This window comes from Chelonoidis abingdonii, chromosome 6 (genome assembly GCF_003597395.2).
Source record: "Chelonoidis abingdonii isolate Lonesome George chromosome 6, CheloAbing_2.0, whole genome shotgun sequence".
Taxonomy (NCBI): Eukaryota; Metazoa; Chordata; order Testudines; family Testudinidae; genus Chelonoidis; species Chelonoidis abingdonii.
The window spans coordinates 82,553,269-82,576,861 of NC_133774.1; the positions used below are offsets into that span (position 1 = coordinate 82,553,269).

At 40.0% G+C, this 23,593-nt stretch overlaps 1 protein-coding gene across 2 annotated transcripts in view; it reads left to right on the forward strand.

The window, feature by feature from the left end:
- SLC12A2 (solute carrier family 12 member 2) overlaps nt 1–23,593 on the forward strand; it is a 112,244-nt gene that overhangs the window by 34,707 nt on the left and 53,944 nt on the right. For both annotated transcript variants that reach the window (XM_032798546.2, XM_032798548.2), the window contains exons 2-9: nt 6,671–6,790; nt 8,868–8,943; nt 9,634–9,729; nt 12,939–13,078; nt 14,741–14,851; nt 20,301–20,409; nt 20,954–21,081; nt 21,169–21,253. In XM_032798546.2, the coding sequence (XP_032654437.1) occupies nt 6,671–6,790; nt 8,868–8,943; nt 9,634–9,729; nt 12,939–13,078; nt 14,741–14,851; nt 20,301–20,409; nt 20,954–21,081; nt 21,169–21,253 (865 nt within the window). The remainder of the gene's footprint in view (nt 1–6,670; nt 6,791–8,867; nt 8,944–9,633; nt 9,730–12,938; nt 13,079–14,740; nt 14,852–20,300; nt 20,410–20,953; nt 21,082–21,168; nt 21,254–23,593) is intronic.

Consider the following 23,593-nt stretch of genomic DNA (forward strand, 5'->3'; position numbering starts at 1 on the left):
TAGAAAGATCTATTCCGCAGGAGGCCTCCAACTCAGGGTGGCGAACCAGCAAGCCCTCCTGAGTAGGTACAGCTATAACACCTGGGGGGCAGTAGGGAAGTTTATAGAGCTCGTCCCGCAGGACTCCCACCAGAAATTCACAGCTCTCCTGGAGGAAGGGGAAAAAAGTTGCACGGACCTCCCTCCAGGCCTCGCTGGATGCTGCCGATTCGGCAGCTTGAACTGTCGCCTCTGGAATTGCCATGCGGCGTATATCGTGGCTGCAGGCATCAGGTCTGCCACCTGAACTTCAGTATACCATACAGGACCTATCCTTTGATGGCCAGGGCCTCTTTTCCCAGAAGACGGACCCTCGGCTTCAGAGTCTGAAGGACAATCTTGTAATTATGCGTTTGCTGGGAATGCATACGCCGCAGACTCAAAAACGATCTTTCCGGTCCCAACCTCAGCGTCCCTACCCCCCACCTTGACCAAGGCAGGACTTCACCAGAAGGCGAGGTCATACCTCTCGCAGATGGCAGTCTGGGCCTCAGGGGGGTAACAGCTCTGGTCCCACCAAGCCACCGGCGGGACCGAAGCCAAACTTTTGAGGGTGCGCCCGAGAGCACCGTACCAGTTATCTCCCAGGATTCTTTTCAGTTCTCCATCCGCCTTGCTGCATTCCTCCCTGCATGGTCCCAGCTAACATCGGACCGTTGGGTCCTCCGCACGGTGGAGTGTGGCTACCGTCTTCAGTTTGTTTCAGTCCCTCCTTCCCACCCTCCCTCCTCGTCCCTCTTCAGGGACTCCTCTCACGAGCAACTCCTTCTGCAGGAGGTTTTGAGGCTCCTTGCGATGGGAGCTATAGAGGAGGTTCCAGAGGAATTAAGGGGCAAAGGATTCTATTCCAGATATTTCCTATTCCCAAGGCAAAAGGGGGCCTCCAGCCTATCCTGGACCTGCGAGGACTGAACAAATTCATGAGAAAGTTCAAGTTCCGCATAGTGTCCCTGGGAAACATCATCCCTTTCCTGGATCCCGGAGACTGGTACGCTGCTCTCAACATGAGGGACGCATGTTTCCACATCACGATTTACCCTCCGCACAGAAAGTACCTACGCTTTGTGGTGAATGTCAACGTTACCAATTTGCGGTCCTTCCCTTTGGCCTCTCCTCGGCCCCTCGGGTATTCACAAAATGTATGATGGTAGTCGCCACCTCCCTCCACCGTCGTCGAATACACGTTTTCCCATATCTCAATGACTGGCTTATTCGAGGGACCTCCGAGGCTCAGGTCACCGCACATCTAAACGTTATCAAGAACCTATTCACCCATCTAGGCCTGATTTATCAATCTGGACAAATCCATTCTGCTTCCTACGCAGAGGATAGAGTTCATAGGGGCCATGCTGGACTCCAATCTTGCAACAGCCAGCTTGCCCCCACAGCGGTTTCAGGCTATAGTCTCCCTCATACAGCGACTACAAAGCTTCCCAACAACCTCTGTCCGCACCGGCCTCGCCCTACTCAGTCACATGGCTGCGTGCACTTTCGTTACAAAGCACGCAAGACTGCACATGGGTCCTCTTCAGACTTGGCTCGCCTCAGTCTATCGCCCACGCAGGAATGCCATAGACATGATAATCACAATCCCACCAAGTGTGCTGGGCTCCCTCAACTGGTGGCTGACGCCCTCCCTGGTGTGTGCCGGTCGTCCGTTCCATCCACCACAGCCCTCGATGTCTCTGACAACAGATGCTTCCTCTCTCAGCTGGGGTGCGCACTTAGGGCACCTTCGCACCCAGGGCCTTTGGTCCTTTCAAGAGCTGACACTTCACATCAATGTCCGCAAACTGAGAGCGGTCTGACTGGCGTGCCAGACCTTCCAACAGCATCTACAGGGCCGTTGTGTTGCAGTTTTCACAGACAACACAACGGCCATGTATTACATAAACAAGCAAGGAGGGACCCAGTCTTCCCCCCCTTTGTCAAGAGGCGATGTGACTGTGGGACTTCTGTATAGCCCACTCGATAGACCTGGTAGCCTCCTTTCTCCCGGGAGTCCGGAACTCTCTCATGGATCACCTGAGCAGGTCCTTCCTGTCTCACGAATGGTCCATCTGTCCGGACATCCTCCCTTTCTGTATTCCAGAAGTGGGGCTTTCCCCAAATAGACCGCTTTGCCTCCAGGGAGAACAGGAAATGCCAGGTGTTCTGCTCCCTGCAGGGTCGCTCCCCGGGCTCCCTCTCAGACGCATTCCTAATTCCCTGGGAAGGTCATCTACTTTATGCCTTTCCACCCTTTCCCCTAGTCCACAGAGTCCTGCTCAAGCTCCACAGGGACAGGGACAGGCTAGTCCTGATCACTCCGGCGTGGCCGAGGCAGCACTGGTACACCATGCTGCTCGACCGATCTCTAGCGGACCCGATACCTCTGCCGCTCTACCCGGACCTTATAACACAGGACTTCAGCAGACTTCACCACCTGGACCTGCAGTCCCTCCACCTGACAGCGTGGCTGCTGTCTGGCTAAACCAATCCGAATTACGCTGTTCCACCCCGGTGCAACAGGTCCTCCTGGGAAGCAGAAAGCCTTCCACGTGAGCAACATATCTCGCCAAGTGGAAGCGATTCTCCCATTGGTGTGCCCAGCATAACCTTATTCCAAAAGCCATATCGGTCCCCATTATCTTGGACTACTTATGGTACCTCAAGGAGCAAGGCCTGGCGCTCTCTTCGATAAGGGTGCATCTGGCCGCGATCTCCACCTTCCATCCTGGGGAATCGGGCAGTTCGACCTTTTCTCACCCTATAGTTTCCAGGTTCCTTAAGGGCTTGGAACGACTCTACCCTCCGGTTAAGCACCCTTCGCCTACCTGGGATCTCAGCCTTGTATTAGTTAGACTCACGGCCCCTCCCTTTGAGCCATTAGCCACTTGCTCGCTGCTGTACCTGTCCTGGAAGACGGCCTTCCTTGTCGCTATCACCTCAGCCAGACGAGTATCGGAGCTTTGTGCTTTGATGGTAGACCCCCCGTATACGATCGTCCACAAGGACAAGGTACAGCTACGACCGCACCCGGCTTTCCTTCCCAAGGTGGTCTCTGCCTTCCACATTAACCAAGACATTTTTCTACCAGTCTTCTTCCCAAAGCCGCACGCATCGCGCCGGGACCAACAACTACATACCCTGGATGTCTGCCGGGCCCTTGCCTTTTATGTTCAGAGGACCAAACCTTTCAGACGTTCGCCCCAGCTATTTATAGCGGTTGCAGAGCATATAAAAGGCATGCCTATCTCTTCCCAGAGGCTCTCATCATGGGTAACGTCCTGTATCCGGAAGTGCTATGACTTGGCCCGTGTCCCGATTGGCCATCTCACTGCCTACTCTACTCGGGCTCAAGCCTCGTCCGCCGCTTTCCGGGCCCACATTCCCATCCAGGAAATATGTCGCGCAGCTACCTGGTCTTCCGTTCATACATTTGCATCCCACTATGCACTAGTCGAGCAGTCTAGAGATGATGCTGCCTTTGGCTCAGCGATCTTACATTCCGCAACGTCTCGCTCCGACCCCACCGCCTAGGTAAGGCTTGGGAATCGCATAACTGGAATGGCTATGAGCAAGCACTCGAAGAAGAAAAGACGGTTACTCACCTTTGTAACTGTTGTTCTTCGAGATGTGTTGCTTATATCCATTCCACACCCGCCCTCCTTCCCCACTGTCGGAGTAGCCGGCAAGAAGGACTTGAGGAGGCGGGGAGGCCGGCGGGTTATCTATCAGGCCGCCATGTGTGGCGCCACTTCCAGGGAGGAACGCCTGCGGCCCACCGGAGTGTTGCTAGGGTTAAAATCTCCGACCGTGCAACTTGGCGCGTTACACACCTAACTTGGAACTGGATATGAGCAACACATCTCGAAGACAACAGTTACCAGGTGAGTAACATCTTTTTTTTTTTTTTTTTTCCCCTAGACCTTTAATCATTTTTGTTGCTCTCCTCTGGACTTTCTCCAGCTTGTCCACATCTTTTCTGAAATGTACCCAGAATGGGACACACTAATCCAGTTAAGGCTGATCAGCGTGTTGTAGAGTGGAAGAATTACTTCCAGTGTCTTGCTTACAACACTCTTGCTAATAGATCTCAGAATGATGGGTGTTTTTGAAACAGTATTACATATTTAGCTTGTGATCCAGTATGACCCCCTTTTCTGCAGTACTACTTCCTTGGCAGTCATTTTGTATCTGTGCAATGGATTGTTCCTTCCTAAGTGGAGTACTTTGCATTTGTCTTCAGATCATTTCTCCAGTTTGTCCAATTCATTTTGAATTTTAATCCTATCCACAAAAGCACTTGTAGCCCCTCCCAGTTTGGTATCGTTAAGTGTACTCTTTATGCTATTGTCTAAATAATTTATGAAGATATGGAACAGAACTGGACCCAGAACCGCTGTCTTTGGGTCCCCACTCAATATCCTCTTCTTGATTGACTATGAACCACTGACGATTACTCTCTGGGAATGGTTTTCCAACCAGTTACACATTCACCTTATAGTAGCTCCAGCTAGGCTGGCTGTATTTCCATAGTTTGTCTATGATGAGGTCTTGTGGGACAGTTTCAAAAGCCTCACTAAAGTCAAGATATACCACATCTACTGCTTCCCGCTTATCCACAAGGCTTGTTATCCTGTCAAAGAAAACTACTTGGTCGGTTTGACATGATTTTTCCTTGACAAAACCATGTTTACTGTTTCTTATCACCTTATTATCTTCTGGACGTTTGCTTGATTTATTTGCTCCATTATCTTGGTATGTACAAATTGGTTTATCTAGTTTGTGTATTTGAGTTTAATTGCTATTTGAGGCTAAGGCATCTTCAGTTGGAGTGGAGTAGTGGCACGCAGATGAGCCTCTCCTCCTAGCAGTCAAGAGCCTGATAACAGCCAAGGGGCAGTCTACAGCCCAGCAGCACTCTAGATTTTTTGCTAGTTTTTTTGCTTAAACACTATTTACACGGTAGGACTATAGATTACCTATCTGCTTTGTGAACAAGTTAGATCATTGTGAGACCCCTAACTTCCTGACTTATGTGTTTTTAACTTCATAATGTTAAAGTCTTTGAAACTGAATGTGTTTTGCATATAATAGGGCCTATTCCTCCTGTTAAAGCAAAGGGAATCTTGCTCTTGACTTCATTGAGAACAAGCCTGAGTCTATAGTTTGTAAAGTGCTTCTGGAGGTCACTCATGTTGCGTAATATTAAGGATAATTTCTGTAGTGGTCACCCTTAAGCGTTATAGTTGTCTTAAGTTACTAATGTACCTCATATTTACAGTATTCCTTGGGTATTTCTTATAGTAAGCATAAGAAATATTGAAAGTAACATTTATCTAGTCATCTAAGGACTTGTCTACACTATGGAGCTGTGTTGACACAGCCTTGTCACTAAAAGTCAGTAAGTGTGAACGCTCTTTTGCAGTATTTTGTTGGCACTTTTGCCAACAAAATGCTTTTAGCCCCGCGAGCGGCATAAGCTTTGTCGGCAGGAGACTGCTCCTGCTGACAAAACTGTGTTCACACTGCTGCTTGCATAAGCAAAACTTTTTTTGTCTTTTGTGAGGGGGAGGGAGCTGCTTAAGTACCCCCGAAAGACACAAGTTTTGGCGACAACTGCACAGTGTAGACATACCCTAAAGCAAAACCACTTGGTTACTCAACGTTCTCTTTGAATGCTAGGCAATAGTAAAGAACGCCTGCACTGTGGGACTCAGAGTTAGATCTTCAGGGCATTCTGCAAGACCTATTTCTCTTCTCATTTTAGTTTAAAAAGGAGATTGAGTGTGACTTAAAGGGGAGTTGATTATTGTGGGGAAACTGTCTTGGTATGTGCTGCAGTCTTTTTACAGTGTAGGTAATTGTCCACTGCACAGACTACCAAAGAAGTGATCAATTCATCTTCATTTTCTTAACTTTAAATCAAGTTCAGTTATCTTTTCTGAAAGAGATCCTCTGAGTTCATTTATAAGTTTTATTGGGCTCAGACATGTTCACTTATCTAATAGGGAAGAATAATTGCCTCTGCTGCAGGACTGTTTCAGTGGGTTAAATATTATACCTTGTGTTTAGGCAAGAGGTCAGACTAAATGATAAAGGTCCCATTTGGTCCTTTTACGAGAGTGTTGTGTTTCTTAATCTTTTAAATCAGATTGAAGACCTATGAAGACACAGTTTATAAATCTAGGAAAAATATTTGAATAACGTGATTGCACTAATCTACACAGTAATAGATTGCATAATTGCAATCAAAGTTTGATACTAATTTGATTGTAATTACAGTGTCGGTGACAACTTAATTTTGTAGGTACTGCTCAACTACTATGGCATGATTTAATCACTGCCTCAAGTAAAAACAGACATCATTTTAAAGATCTTTTGTAGAGATTTCAAATATCTAAATTATAAAAATTACTGGAGTATGAAAATGTATACTATAGTCACATAAATTGTGACTAGAACATGCTACATGGATGTGGTCTTTAAAAATTAATAATTTGTTGTCTGTGATCACTTTTACTAATGAACTGGTGATGACGTCTGAGTCAAATTTAATTGAGTGTCCAGTTCTGAAACCACCTTTTGGACAGTTGCTTAAGGATAATATAGGTAAGGTGTTTTTATTTTCCCACCCTCTCTGTAGGAACCTTTTGAGGATGGATATGCAAATGGAGAAGAAGGGACTCCTCCTGGGGAAGCTGATGCTACTTATGCTGCAGACAGTAAGGGAATAGTCAAGTTTGGATGGATAAAAGGTGTATTGGTAAGTAAATATATGGTATGTCAAGCCTTTTAATAGATGTGACCTTGCCAGTTACTTTGCATATTTTGAGTGAGTGTATTTTTCAGCAAGAATGAAATGTCAGTTGCAGATCTGTTTTGCTAAAAATAATTAAATCAAAGCTTAAGAAACAAGTACAAAATGTACAGGGGAGATATTGAAAAGTAATCTTTGCTAGCTTTTTAGTGCTTCAGGATTTGAAGGGAATGTGACTATCTTCCTTTCACTGCTATCCCATCACTGGCTTAGGATTTTGATACTGGCAATTATTTTCCCTTTTCTTCCTTCTGTAGATGTCTTCACTTCCTTTAGAAATACTTACTGGGTGACTTAATTATGAATCACTCTTATATTGCGGCACTCAATCCTTACCTCAAAATTATACATCAGTTTGGGCCTGGGTAGATTATTGGATTGAAATGGAAGAAAATTTAATTCTTTTGATATCAAGGGGGGGAAAAGGCATTATTACACGAAGCAGGTTATTTACATATATTAACTACTAGCATTCTCAGTTTCTGAAGTGGTTGCAAAAATTTCATCCTCTCTCTCTCAAACTGGAATTGGCAGGAAAATTCAAAACACTAATCTCTTGACATATTCAGCTATATAGAAGTAATTTATTCATGTAGGGTGGGTATTTTTATTGGGTTTTTTGTCTTGGATTTAATCAATGAACTTTGCCCTCCCTTCCTTTTCATTAGCTATAATTAAAGGTTTATTCATTTTCTTGCTAATATAAACTTGTTGAGAGAAATAGAGTTTTAAGCTGTCAGAGCTCATTTGATTTAAACTTTGTAAGACCAATTACCTGGTCTCCATTGACTTTGAGCGATAAACTTAAATCCTGGTCTTCAAAGTGTGTAATGCATTTGTTTAAATCTTGACATGAAATTGGTATAAACTGCCCCCCCCACAAATATATATTCAGGAAATGCACACTTTCCCCAAGAAACTTTTTAATTAAAAGCTTGCTGGAAGACCCACCTCTTCTGGGATTTGCTTTGTAATCTTGGGCAAAGTCCTCAGAACTATTCTTTAGTGATTCTTGTCTACTTGGGACATGCTACTCACATGAATAGTTAGAGCCCAGCTATGCATCTGTGTTTCCACTCCAATTATGGCTCACTGAAGGGCCTTTGAATAGGCTTTCTGGATCTTAGCAAATCCCTAGACATGCTGCTTGTTCTTGGAGCTCCTGGGATTTGAAGAGAGGTACGTGTCTCTCAGTCTGTACCCACTTGTTAAATAAACGTTTCACAGCATTGCCAAAAGAGAACAATTTAATTATCAGTTTTAAGACTCGGTGCTAATTTTTATTACTTAAATTCTGTCGAGGAATAAAAAACCCAAAATCAAAATGCAAAAAGGCAGTAATAAAAGCCGTTTTTTAAAAAAATTGAATGCAGAAGAGTAGGGTTCAGAAACAAAATGTTCAGAACGACAGAGTTTTAGAAGCGATATGGCCTGTTCCAGATGCCTTTCCAACTCTTGCTATAACTAAACTATGCCTGTCCTTGTTTGAAAACAAAGGGCACTACGTAGGACTGGGAACAGAAGCAGCAGAGGAGTAGCACCAATGCTCTAATAGACTATTAGAAAGCTGGGATTGTCAGTTTTGCAATGGTGTATACTCTAGCATGAATTTTGAACTCTAGCGAGGAAAAAAAACTCATTTTCTGTGACCAATTTGGCATTTTTTCTGCAATTGGTCTAGGATCAAAAATATTAAGTTCAGTTCTTGAATTAGTGTAATTTTCCATCCCTGATGAAGATAAAGTGGGTAAGAAACCTGTGATCAGAAAACAATTCCTAGTTCCCAAGATATGAAAAATGAACTCCATCCAACCAAACCAGTAACTCTTGTATATACCTAATAATGTCACTCAGTCATGGAACATGATAGGAAGGAAAAGGGGCTTTGCTACAGCAACTAATCCATTCAAAATTTTAAGTATGAATGTATTTATAGGTTTAACACGTTGTTTGCAATATCTAGCTGAAATAACTCTATGTATATGTTACAACCATGCAATTATGAGAAGATATGTTCTCCTAGGTACGATGTATGTTGAATATTTGGGGTGTGATGCTCTTCATCAGACTGTCATGGATTGTAGGACAGGCTGGGATAGGTATGTATGCAATTGTTAAAAATTTGACATCTTACTTAGTTTTAGCAAATGCAGTTTTATATATATGGAGACTGGGTAACTTCTAAATGAGTTATCAGTGATCCATGATTTTAGAGCAATTGGGGAAAGGGAGCTGAATAATACAGATGTGTTGCCTGTTACACAGCATGATCATAAAATTCTTAAGAAGCTAAATGGAAAAACTTGCTAGAATGTCTAATCTGACTCCTCTCTTTCATAGTTCTTCAGAGTGAGTTACATATTTTTAGTTTAGGTCTGAAAAGTAGAGATTGATAGATATGGAGAGTATGTGGTAATACTTACACTTTAATTTAGCCTTGAAGGCTTAGCCCAGAACTGGACTACAGAGAGCCTCACATCTGTAGCAGGTTCTAGGGAGCACAGCTGCTATGCTATTGATAAGAAGGTGCAGTGTGTTCTCCTTACCAAATCTGATTAGTTCTCCCTCAATCCCACTGTGCCCAACTCTCTGGAGAAGAAGAGGGTAGTGGGAAAGGAGGTTTCTTCCATATCTGTATAAGACCTCTGACCAGCCTAATGTTATCCAAACCTGTTTGGAGAGTACACTCTCTCACAATTTTGACACAATGAAGTATAAGACACATGTACTTTTCTGAAACTAGCTTTAATTTTTAATATATTATAACTATACTTTTTTTCTTTTCAAAGCTCTTTCTGTCTTGGTTATTGCAATGGCAACTGTTGTGACAACTATCACAGGATTGTCTACTTCAGCAATAGCTACCAATGGATTTGTAAGAGGAGGTAAAACTACTTTTGTAAATAGTTCTTTGTACTTTAACTGTGGCTAAAATTGTGTCTCTTTATAAGATAAAGTTTTGATTAAATCTGAGTTTCTTCTCCCTTCTCTTTAAGAATGATAAATAAGTGTTGATGACATGAAGAAAAAATAGCTAAAAGGATTCCCTTTCTAGGAAATATCTGTTCTGCAATGTCTCTCTCTCCTCCTCCCACCCCCTCTTTTTAAAAAACAAATTAATGGAATAACTTGCATGGTGGTTCTAATTGGTAGCTCACCTTCCCAATTTCACAGAAATGCTATCTTGTTTTCCTGCAGATTTTTTGGTAGGGGGAGAGAGCAAGTCATTTCCTTGGTGGTGATTGTTGCTATTTAAGTATTTTATAGTTTCAGAACCTAATTAGTGTTCTGTAGTAAGAAATTAGTTAGTTAGTTAGCCTTTTTTTTTAATGCAAAAGGCACCTTGGAAATAAAATTGTTTAGGAATAAATCCATATGCTCATATTTGCTCAGTAATGATGTCTTTTTTTTAAAAATAAAGAGTGCTATTAAATAGCTCCCACTTCTGTTACATGGCTGGGTTAAAATTAAAAGAGTAATTTTAACTTTTTTTCTATAGACGAATCCGTTGGATGACATTTATGTATTTCCTGGTAAAAAGATATCTGTTGTTTCAGAAACATCTGTTGTCTTATAGTAGAATATATTTCAGTTTTATTTTCTTCAGAACTATATAAGTTCCTGGGCGCACACAATTTTATGATGGCAGACTCTTCCAAAAGAAGTTCAATTGCTCTGAAAAGTTACCCTTTAAATAATGTTAATGCTTTTCTTTCCAGAAGGTATTGGTTTGACACTAGCACTTTTGTTAGCGTGCAGGGTTATGTCCTGTAGCCAGGAACTATGTATCTGCAAAATGATTTCAGTAAGAGCTTAAGGTGCAGGGATAGACTTTACTGTCATGAAATACTTTTGGAGCAGAGTAATCACTAGTATTCAGTCAGCCATTTTATTATAAAAACCAGTAACAAAGTAAAGCAATAGCAGTTACAAAAAGCTCCTTATGTGCTTATCCCACTCTTCACTATTAGATACGCAGAAAAAAATGCCACTATTGCAGGGCAAATAAGACACAGCAGAAACACCAACAACTAAATGTTAGCCTTGTCATAAGCATAAAATTGTCATTTGGTATTTAGCTGTTAAATGTGTCTATTCTAATTAACACTGTTCTTTTCTGTGTATTAAAGAGTAAAGTTATATTCTTGCTTCTCTTCTGGTAGACTCTAGAATTTATTTTTAAATCTATTCCTTCTCTTCCCCTGTCCCATCCTTTTATGCGTAGTTAATATTTCCTAGTCTGAAATTGACCCGTTACTGGATTCAGAGTATGCTATCTTCAACTTATAACATCCATTATCCGCAGCTCTGTAGGGCGATACCATTAAAGGAATGTGTGTTGTTTGCTTGCAGATTTATTCTTAAACATTGAGAATTTTTTTTAAAAAAGAACATGTATTTCTATAGTGTCAATAATTTCTTTAAATTTCTATTTTTTTTCAGATGTTGTTCTTCCCTCTAGCCTCTAATGCCCCATTTTCTGTTTAAAACATTTTTGTGCATGGAAATTAAGACAAAGAATATATTTCAAGTTGGATAATATAAAGAAACAGTTTTCAAATTGAATAGTTGTCTTCTGGTTGTCATGACATTCGCAGTGCTGTACAGAAGACTCCCTTGACATCATATGAAAGCTAAAGAAACTCCAAATTGTATAGACTAGAGATTTGTCATAAGACAAAGAATGTTATCAGCTAGAACTAGTTTCAGTGTTCATTCTTGTTGAATGCATATGTTAATATATTGTTGTACTAGGATTTCTTGAATTGCGAGAATTTTTTTTCTACCCGGGTAACAATTATAACCCAAGAAAGTCATTCTGCACAATTAGTTTGACTGCTTTCTATCAAGTTGTGTGCTATACCAGTCAATATTTATTTCCAGCATTTCATATAGATTACTTCCTGTTTAATACTGGAAAGGGCTGTCTGACTTTCAACAGGTCTTTTAGAAATTCTTTCTTATTTCTAATTAGGAGATTTTCACTTAATGCCACATTTTGAAAATCGAGACAGATATGCCCAGACTTGTGGAGGCTAGTTGTGGACCTGACAAAATTACAGCACTTATGTTTTGAGTAAAAAATGAAATTTCTGAGAATGTACAAGTAAAGTTAACTTAGTTGGAATTAAAATTGAAGGCTGGGAGATAAGGGTGGAGTGGGAAGGCCAAAAGAAATGTTGCACCGTGTTTTTAGTCCCAAATATCTTTATGATGAAGACTTTTCAAACTTTCATGTAGTAGAAACTTGCTGAAATCTCATGCAATGGTTACATCTGAAGAACTTTATTTAGGATTAATGATCTGCAGTTACACTTCCTAATTGAATTTTTTTTTAGATATAATATTATACTGCAGAAAATTCCATGAAGATCTGTCCTCTTTTTTTAAATGATTGTAACCTCCAGTTTTTGATAGGAATGAAGCTTCAGGGTGCTGTTAGTAGCCAAAACTCCTTCTTTCAGAATGGCTATCTCTCATTGTTCCCAATGGGCAAAAAGCCAAGCGGTTTTCAGGCTAACTCTGAACAGTGTAGGAGGCAAGTACTTTGTAGCATGTAGTAATTGAAACAAAGTAGTATTTCTTGACTATATATGCATGTTTACGCTAATCTCAAATAATATACCCGATGGATTATTTAAAAAAGAAAAAAATAAACAGCACACCAAATACGTAGATTTACAGACAAGTCATAATTTTTGCAGTGCATGTCAGAGGCACAAGTCCTCACTGAGGAAAATTCTACTTCTGTGTTATCTATAGGTAAAAGTGTGTCTAAGTAACAAAGCATTCAACCCGCCTCCATCCTTCAAAATTGTTTTGCCTGTTTAGACAGACAAGTATCTGTAAAATTCCAAATCAGTTGTGTACTTGGAAGTATAATTTCTAGAAATAAGTTGTCACTATCTGTTACATACTGAGTTTTTAAACAGAAATAAGGAAAGTAGTTGAGATTTATTTATTATTTGTATTATCATAGTGCCTAGGATTTAAAAATTTCCTTGATGCTTGTGACTTTGCTGCCCACATGAATAATTACTGCTCTGTTGGTGTCCAGAGTTCTAAAGCGTTTTCATACAATTTTTTTCTTTAGGAGGAGCATATTATTTAATTTCCAGAAGCCTGGGACCTGAATTCGGTGGTGCAATAGGCTTAATCTTCGCATTTGCTAATGCTGTTGCTGTAGCCATGTATGTGGTTGGTTTTGCAGAGACAGTTGTAGAACTGCTGCAGGTAAATAGATTGCATTTGCTAATCTGTATGACTACCCTGACTTTATGCTTATTTTTATTTTGGTTAACAGCAGCATGTATTGATACAGGTTTAGGATGTGCTGCGATATTACTTTTCATATTAATACACTGTTGAATTATGACAAATTCAGTTTATCAAGTTTTTTGAATTTTGCCTTTTTAGAGTGGGACTAAGCTAAAATTGACAGTTTAGAAAAAATATAATGAAATATGAGTTACTAATAAGCATTTTGTTGTTGTCAAGCAGTCCTTTTAAAGCTTACAATGAATGACTGTCTTGTAGAATGTTCCCACTTTTCTTTTAAAGGATCTAGAAAGATTTAAAAATGGGCAGAAAATAATAGAATGAACTTAACTAAAAATTACAAGTACAATCTAATTTCCTTGGGGCAGAATTTGATTGAGAAAAATCTTAAAATTCATGCATAGTGAAAAGAAAAAAACCTGGAACATGATAATGTAGGAAGAGACTTGGGAGTAATACCAAAAATATCTGTATAGCAATATGGCAGCAAGAGAAGGCCAGTGCATTTTCTGGGTTGTATACACAGGTATCAGTACACATAATAAGGAGGTAATATCCCTCTCTATATCAATCCTATGGTATAACCACACCTGGCATATAATAGATTATTCAGTTTGGTGCAATCATTACCATAAAGCTATTGGTAAATAAGATATAATTCAGATGAGTGACAGCAATGATTGAGGGTTTAAAGAGCTAAATATATGTAATTTGGCAAATGACTGCTAAAGATGCTGGAGTACATAAATCTACAAATATTTTGAAAGGTGTAAACAACATAAAGGAAGAAGAGTAGTTATTCATAGTAGTATGAGAAGAGTGGGCTGGGGATGTAAATGTTCCTTTTCTTAATGCCATCTGAATACCAGCAAGGATTTCCCAATTATAAATTATATTAGCTTGTAGAAAAGTCTCTGAAAGGAAGTGGTGGAGGTTCCTTTCTAGCAATATTTAAAACTAGTAAAGCACACACATGCCTAGATACTTCAGAACCTTTGTAAATGTAATACAGAGGATGATCTTGCATTGATAGGAAGATGAGTTAAGGTTTTCCTTCATCTCTAGCTGCTGCTGTGTCACACAGGCTCTCATATTCCTAAGTTGAGTGTAATATAGAGTTAAGTGATGGTAATTGAGTTCTTAAATATATTAGTAGAAAAAAAGCTACTATTTAAGAGGTGCCAGAAGAAAAGCTCTAGAATCCATGAACCCCCTATCTACAGAGCAGTTATAGCATGAAGAGCAGTAGTGGCACAGCATTGTGGAAGGCTTTGTATTGTCATCAAGGAGCAGCTTGTGGATGTTAGTTCTGTGACTGGCTTCTTTATGGAGCCTGTCAATAATGTTGCTGGCTGATATCCCTTCTGTTGGTTGAAAGCAGTCAATGCCTGTTCACTCATTTTCATGTGAATGGGACCACTAGCTATTTCATTTAATCCTCTGAACAGTCCTCAGCTGGTCCTATTTTTTGCTCACTGACATCAGCAGGTTTGAACCAATGGTGTAAAAGTAATCTATTTTTATTCAATTTCTAAACCACTACTCCTTCTATATCGTGTAGTAGGAAAAATACATTCTGCACTGTATGCAATTGTCTTTAAAATTGTTCTCTTCTAGGAAAATGGTGCACTTATGTTGGATGAGACGAACGACATCAGAATTATAGGAGCCATCACAGTACTAGTATTGTTGGGTATCTCTGTAGCAGGAATGGAATGGGAAGCAAAAGTAAGTAACTATGATCTAAAATTTTTTAAATGGTAACACTACTTATATGAAGACACTGGGGAGTTCATATAGTCTTATTATGTATGTTCTGTTCCAGATTCTGTTGATAGTTTTTAATATACATTTGTACTTAGTACACACCTCTCTCTGTCCATGTTAGAAAGAAAGAGAAGAGGCCATGGATGTGGTTTAAATAGGTCATACATTTATTCAGTTATAATATCTGAGAGTACCAGTTATAATGTCTGAGAGTACCTGGCAACAAACAGTAGAGTGTAGGAGAGAGGAGTTTGGCTCCCTGCTGTTTAATACATAAAAATCCCAACCCCTTTCTTCAGTTCCTTTAAGGGGGGCCAGCTCTCAGTGGATGAGATGTAGGAGCCCCAATTCCCTTTTACTTAGCTCCCTTATGGGAAGCTGTACTTCAAATCCTTTTCCAATCCATTTTATCCAATAACTGTATCCCTTCCATCCATACTGAGTACCTGCACTGGACAACTGCCACAAATTTTACATATTAATTGCGACATTACAACCTAACCTCCCTATTCCACCACTCTGAATCCTAGACCAGCTGTGGGGCAAAAAAAAATAACCCAACCCATACCATGTCAGCCAATCTGGGAGTTTTATGGAGGAAATTTTCCCTTCACTGCCAAAGAAAAAGAGGCAACTAGCATAATGTTCACAGTGGGTCAAAATGGAATTCAGTCTTTTTGCCAAGTACAGAGTGGGTGCTGCCAGCGCAGTCCTGGTACAGAGGGTATCTACCAGTCTGCATGGGGTATAAATGTCTCCCCACTTTTCCAAACAGCACAAAGGGCAGTGCAGTGACCTAGTCCTAACCTGGCCCAAGCTGTTTCCTGGCCTTCCTGTGTATGTGTTTATAATCTTTCCCCTATTTACCTACCTGCTGTAAAGGAGCCCTTAAAGGGGAAACACTCACACACATAAATGTTTAAAGTCAGCATATTATATGGATACTGTCCACAACTCGATGGATAATACAGTTAGGTGACCACATAAATTGTCCTCTTTCTCTCACATTGGAGAGCTATTAATCTGGATGTTGTTCATGGGTTTAGACCTGCTCAGTCCACTACAATTAAATTTAGGTTCCCATCTCCCCCTTCTGCATGACTTCATATTCCTTGTGCTAGATTGCTACTGCACTATACTCTGATCCTAGCTTACAGTCCCTCCACCTAAAAGAGCATCTTCAGACCCACTGATCTTCTCAAACATTTCCATTGGAGTGAGAACTTTCTTTGACTGCTGGAAACCTCAAATGACATAGATTTTTGGTAATTAGAAGACTTAGTTTCTTTTTAAAGATAGATTGAGGATTCTGTATGCTAAATCTACTTTCATGCATGTGGTGGAGCAGTTGCTATGGCCTGCCCTAGCCCAGCTTGCCACTTTTACCACATCTTCCACTCGATATGCTCGCTTTATGGCTGAGTAGTTTAGCACACCTTCCACTTTGCTTGTTCCCAGTGTCCTTTCTTTATGCCCCTGCCCCAGTGTCAGTGCAGCCTAGCCACCTCCCATTTTAATATCTTCCCTGAATCACTCAAATGGCTTGATCTACATTTTTAACCACAATAGATCTCAAAAATCTTCCCTCTTATGGTAGATGGCAATAATGATGATGACCTGATCATTTTCTGTAACTAAGAATTCACCAGAAACATTGTGTTGATGTACATATTATTTGGCGTATCATCATTCCTGACACGTTATCCAAGCTGATTTGATCTTTATAGTCCAGATGAAGAAAAAGGTATCCTTAGTACATTTTAAGTACATTTTAGCAGTAGGTTATCCAGGGAAAGGGAATTTCTCTCCAGGTAATCCAGTAGCAGTGCCAGCAGCAATTCACAAATAACTTAAAAACAAAACAGAACCCAAGATTTTTAATGTGTTCTCTGGATGTTGCCCATTTTGGAGCTAATTTTTTTTTTTTTTTAAAGCACTTCATTTCAATTTCTATTGAAAAATATATTTTTATTAATGTATATAAATGAAGTTTATAATCTTCATTTTCCAATACTCTGCTCAGGTAGTCTCCAGTGTCTACTGTTTTATACTTATTCATGTTGGTGGTGTGCACATACAAGTCCAATGGACAATGCTGAACTCCTCAATCTTTACCATTAACTTGTTTCAGTCTCTGTTAGTGCCTCCAAAGTAATTGGCAAAACTTTTGGAGCCATCATACTAAAATCTCTAGCAATATTTTCACATTGCACAGCAAAAATAACAACTAAACAACAATGGCACATGGTATATGCTTGCCCACATAGTGCTTCTGTGCCAAGGAGAAACATGAACTACAAGACCACTAGAATATCTCTTTTCCTGGAGAAACAGAGCCCGCCTCTCAGAGCAACTTGCACCATGGGAAAGACTTACCTTAAGGCCAATTGGCTCAGTTACCCGAAGGAAGCAGCAGACAGGTGGGAGATAAACTAAATATTTTGATGATGATCTGCTCTCCAAACACTTTTCATCTACATTTATATGCAACTTAAAACAACAACAAGGTACTAATATTTTGCTCTCAATAATGGCATTCTGGTGCACAGAAGACACTTGTGTCGGTGGACATCCATCTCCTAATTCACAAAATGGTTTGAAAAATGCTGGAATCCTGATCACACCGTAGTGATTTCACAGATTCTAGGTCCTTAGGCTAATAAACATAGCAGATAGCAAACTGCAGGATCTCTATTTCTGAATGCTTTGCTTTACTGTGACCCCTAAATTCCTCCGATGATCACAGATTTGATATTTCAACCTGAGAGTCTAAGCCACAAGTATGGGTACCTTTGGGAGGTACTTTAACTTTCTTTTCAAATCTCTGAAATCTTCTAGAGCAGGGGTAGGCAAACTAGAGCACGTGTGCCGAAGATGGCACGCGAGCTGACTTTCACTGGCACTCACACTGCCCAGGTCCTGGCCACTGGTCTGGTGGGCTCTGCATTGTAATTTAATTTTAAATGAAGCTTCTTTAACATTTTAAAAACCTTATTTACTTTACATACAACAATAGTTCAGTTATATATTATAGACTAATAGAAAGAGACCTTATAAAAACTTAAAAATATATTACTGGCATGCGAAACCTTTAGAGTGAATAAATAAAAACTCGGCACACCACTTCTGAAAGATTGCCGACCCCTGTCCTAGAGCAAGCAAGAGCATTTGGGAAAAATCATTTGCATGTATGTAGACTTTTTGGCCTAAATCCCCTCAGACTCTGTTGGAGAAATCTAACTTCTTGTGGATGGCCTCCTTGAGGGATTAAACCTTGTTTACCTAAAGGTTCAATTCTCCATTATTGGGGTTGTTAATCAGAGTTGTGGCAGCAGAAACCTGCCCCCCCCCCCCCCGCCCCTGTCTGTCTGTCAGTCTTGCACAGGGGAGACTAATAGAAACATGGAACTGTAAACCTTTTTCTGCAGACCCTTTTTACATTCCCCTAGTGGATGCCTGGCCATATTTCAGTATAGCAGTTCAGTTGTAAGGGTAAGTGACTTGGGAGCGCTGTCTTATAAAATCCCATCTTCAGTTCTTCTCTGGAAGAAGAGGTTATTTGAGGGCATGACCTGACTGTGTGCATGGACAGACAAATGAGTTAAAACGAAAGCCATCTTTTCCTTACATACTCAGGTCCAAATACGCTTCTACCCCAATATAATGCTGTCTTCAGGAGCCAAAAAATCTTACTGCATTATAGGTGAAACTTACATAGAACTTGCTTTGATCCACCGGAGTGCGGAACTCCGCCTGCCCCGGAGCACTGCTTTACCACGTTATATCCGAATTTGCATTATATCGGGGTAGAGGTCTATCATGAATAAACTTTTAACATATTGGATGTGAAATGGACTCTTAAGTTTGAGACCCCTCTTCTTGGGGATAAGACTAAATGACTATATGCTTTTCATGGTTGGTTTGTAAGACACCTCTTAGATACACTAAAGTGTATTCTGCAAAGAGATTATTAAAGTTTTGGGATGAAAAGCAAGACTTTGACCAATGAGACTAGCAGTCTGGCCACTTAAAATTTTCCAGTTCCATCATCAAGCACTACAGGATGGACGTTTCTTTTTTCGTTCTTCGAGCTGTCCTAGATCTGAACAAAGCAAGGAAATAAAATTAAATCTGTTTTTTAAAAAAAGGACATTTTTCATTCTTCGTAGAGGGATTTGTTGCTTTGTATTTGATTCTTCCTTCTATAGGATTTGGCTTTCTATTGCTTGCTGCTTCCCATGGGTAATGGCAAGACCGGTGGATATCAGTGTACGAAAAGGAAAACTAGCTTCTATACCTGTAACTTTTATTTCTCATCATTGAACATATTGTTTGCTGTGGAGCAGGCCTTCTTTCTAGATCAGAATGTTTGTAGGACTGATCTCTACAAACCTGATTTTTTTTTTTTTATTTATTTATTTTTTTATGTAGTGGTCTTAATTTTTTCAACTTAGTTTCTATAGCTTCAGTTTAGGATGTAACCTTCTGTAGTCCTCTTATTTTGCTGCAACAATCCAGCAGAGGGGAGCCTAATGCTGTGGTGGAATGAGTGAATCTTATTACATGACTGATTTCAAGCTCAGATAGTATTCTGTTATGAAAATTCAAAGGGCACAGCAAACTGTTTTTTCCCCTTTGCAATTCAACTGTAAAATTCCAAAACAGCATATTGCTGAAAACTTTCTCATTTTGTCTGTAGAATATTTTAAAAACATAATTATTTAAACAATAGCAGTCATAATGCTATCAAGCAGTTTGTGCCCCCAAATTGACTTCTTAAAAATCAAGTTTGTTTGCAAAACTTTGTTAGAAAAATGAATGAAAACTGTTTGAATTCAAAGCTTCCTCTGTACTTTTTGCAACTCAGTTATATTGCATGAGAATAAGAAAATCAGCAGGTCTGAATTGATTAAAACAACAAAAGTAAAACTGGTGTGATTAACTTTGATTTTTCAGTAATATCAAGTGTTGAAATCTCAAATAAAAAACATAATGATTGTTAATTTTTGTAGTCACTTAGTCACTATTTACTTACATTAGCAGTTTGTAGGAGAATATGTGGAGAAACCAATTTTTATTGCTTCCACCTGGTTGTAGACATTAATAAAGAACATTACACCTTCCCAGAATATTAGGACTTATCCTTTTTCATTCAAGGCCAGTTTAATTCTTAACTTTGTTATAATTCTCCTTTTCTCCTCTTCCCTGTGTGTGTGGATTTTGTGTGTGTGTGTGTGGTGTTTGTTTGTTTTTGTTTTTTTTTTGGTCATGTTGTTTTCCACATGACTTATCTAAATCTAATAAGTGAAAATGGACTCACAAAGATTTAAAGTAACTTATTAGGACCACATCTTTTAGCTCACAGACTGTGGTAGATACGTGACTTTGATTGTAATTTTTAAAATTTCAGGCACAGATTGTTCTGCTGGTGATCCTGCTATGCGCTATTGGTGACTTTATCATAGGAACATTTATTCCACTGGATAGCAAGAAGGTTAAAGGTTTCTTTGGTTATAAAGGTATGCTATAACTCTTGAGTACAAACAACTTCATAGGAAAAATGAGTTAAAATTCACATTTTGCTGAAATGTAGTTCTATGTTGCTGTACATTTTTGTATTTCAATATTGTAAAGTGAGAGAGTTCTAACCCCAAGGAGTTTCATTGTGGGTTGCCCAGTTTTTCCTAATTCCTCCATACACTTTATGATTCCTAAAGCTTCTTTAAACCTGGTAATTTTTATCATTAGCTTCATTTAAATTGTTTTCATTGTCAGAACTAGGTATTTTATTTTTATTATTACTTTAAGAGAGATTTCTGTTCTACTTTGCTGACTTTATTATTCTGAGGCTGGAAAGACATTCTCAGGGTTTCCCAGTGTAAAATATTGCCATTTTAGACATTTATGTAATTTATATGCAAATGCTATGATCTCAGGCCATGGTTAGTTTGGCTGTTTTTATTTGTTTTCACATAACTGCTTTAGGTGGAATTAATAAATGTTGAGATTGTTTACAAACACAGTATAGGATAATACATTTTAAAAAATTCCTTTCTCTAACAGCTGAAATATTTACTGAGAATTTTGGACCAGATTTCCGAGCGGATGAAACTTTCTTTTCTGTGTTTGCTATTTTCTTTCCTGCTGCAACTGGCATTCTGGCTGGTGCAAATATCTCAGGTGATCTTGCAGTAAGTAGTATGTTATCATATTACTGCTTAATGTACAGTTTGCATATTTACTTGCACTGCAAGTATTCATTTAAATGTTTCTTTCAGGATCCCCAGTCAGCCATACCTAAAGGAACACTGTTGGCCATCTTAATTACCACAATGGTTTACATAGGAATTGCAGTATCTGTAGGTAAATGGTTGATTTTTACTTATTAATTCCTGAACTATGCTTTGATGTGGTTACAACATGTTTTGCTGAAACTATGTTTTCAGCTTTATAGGCAGAATGTACAGTGATACCTATAAGTAATGTTTGTTTGTGGGGGGAAATTCACCCAGATTTGACTGAGGTTTGGGATAACCCCCAGAAAATCATTATTTCCACTTGCAGAGTAGAACTTGTCCTTAAAGCTTTGAACGGTTGATCTGCACTAGGCATGCTCCAAAGCCTCACTGAGATGCCACTCTTTATCCCCCTCAATCTTTTAATCTAGGGAATGGTCCACTGGGCTGGGAGTCTGAGCTCAATAGGAGACCATGAGTTCAAATGCCGGTTCTGTAGATTGGCCTTGATATTTGAGTATTCCACAACATTAAATATTGACCTTATGGTCACTTCTGGCAGAAAAAAACCCAGGTTGCTCACATGGCAGACCCAAGTCTCATCTCCTTAGCTACGCTGTCTTTCAAAATAAAGTATCAGATCTCTGGCTGCTGCTGCTCTAACCCCAAGACAACACTCCCTGCCCAGAGCTAGAAATCTTGGTATCCATCCATGTTACAGCCCTTTAAACTTAGACAACATTCTCATGACTAGCACATACCTGTGTAACCCAATGCCAAATTATTGTTGCTTTCTAGTGGCTGTTCCACATAAAGAATAATGGCCTGCTACTGCTATCTGTTCTTCCTTTTTAGATCAAGTAGAGGTCTGTGCTGTGAATCTAAACGTCTTGCGTTCAAACCTTTTTGATGATATGATGGAGACAGTGAAAAGCAATAAGGGACTGGCTGCACTGCATTTTAAAACTGGTGGCAGCAAGTCTCAGTGCCCGAGTCTGCAGACTCAGGCTCGCACTATGATGCTGAAAACACCAGTGTAGATGTTGTGGCTTGGGCTGGAGCTCTGGTTCTGAAGCCCATCTTCCTCCCTAGCTTTAGATCCCAAGCTCCAGCCTGAGCTTGAACATCTGCATTGTTGTCTTTAGCACTATGGCACAAGCCTCAGTCTGTAGACCAGGGCTCTGAGACTTGCTGCCACAGGTTTTAAAATGTAATGTAGGCAAAGATTAAGGTTGACAGTATCCACTAATTTTGAATACCCAATTTCAGACACCTAGGACCTGAGTTATCAGAGTACATAGCATTATACAGTACTTCACATATTCAAGAATCGCTCCCATTGACTTTAGCTGCAACTGTGAGCACTCAGCACTTCTGCAAGTCAGACCCAGGATATCAAGTTGGGCACCCAGAAAATGAGGAATAGATAGTGGATACCTCTGAAAAGTTGGGTTTAAGTGGCTTTCCCAACATCACATCAGAATTCTGTGGCAGAGGCAGGAATAGAATAGAATAGAGTTCTGCAAAGCAGCATTTGGCAGCCTTAACAATGAGAGCCTCTTTTCTCTTCCTGCAGTCACCTGCCTCATTCGTTACCTGCCTTCTAACTTCTACAATGAATGAAGCAGTGGTCCTTCAAACAACATGTCGTCTTCATTACATAGCCCTAATTGATTCCCAGAGTACAGTCCCTCTTGTGCTCTGAATGAAGGAGGGGTACTGTGGAAAAAGTAGCCTTTAATTACATGATCACATACTATCATAATGCATACACATTAGGCCAGTGGGCATCATGGGTATTTGTTGACAGCAGGGATACAGTCAGGAATCATGGATTCCATTCCATCCTCTGGAGGTGAAGCTGTAGTAGTCCTAGATCCTGTCCCTTTCAATGTGTCCTTGACTCTTCTGCATTTCTAGCTCCTCATTCCAGTCCCATTCTCTGTACCTAATTAGTTCCGGTCTCCACTCTTTAGGGTTCTTGTCCCATTTTAGTCAGGCTCTTGCCACCTCTTCATTTCAATCAGGCAGCTTTCTCCCATGTGCTGCCCGGGTGTTAGCAGACTGACTATTGAGAATGCTGCAAATGCCCAGGTTTCAGTTCTGGTACCCAGGCCAGAGCTGCAAGTGTGAGGAAGGTCCTGTTCAGCCCTGGGCTTGGAGCATGTCCTGGGCAAATGAAATCTTTGGGGAAATCAGCTGTGAACATCTAATAAGTCTTTACTTAAATTGTGCAAACTTTTTTCTTCTTTTTTCTTTTTTTAAAGATTTATAACTTGGTGAACATTTGGGTCCATTTTCCTTTGGATAGCAAGAGAGGCACATCTATGATACAAAAACCACCCCTTCCAAACTCTGAAGCCCTTATCCAAAGCATGGGGGCTCTAGAACTTTTCAAAGTAAAGATCAGTGAAAATTTTAATATGGGTAAAACAGTGTATTTTTCACTAATCTCATTCTCAAATTA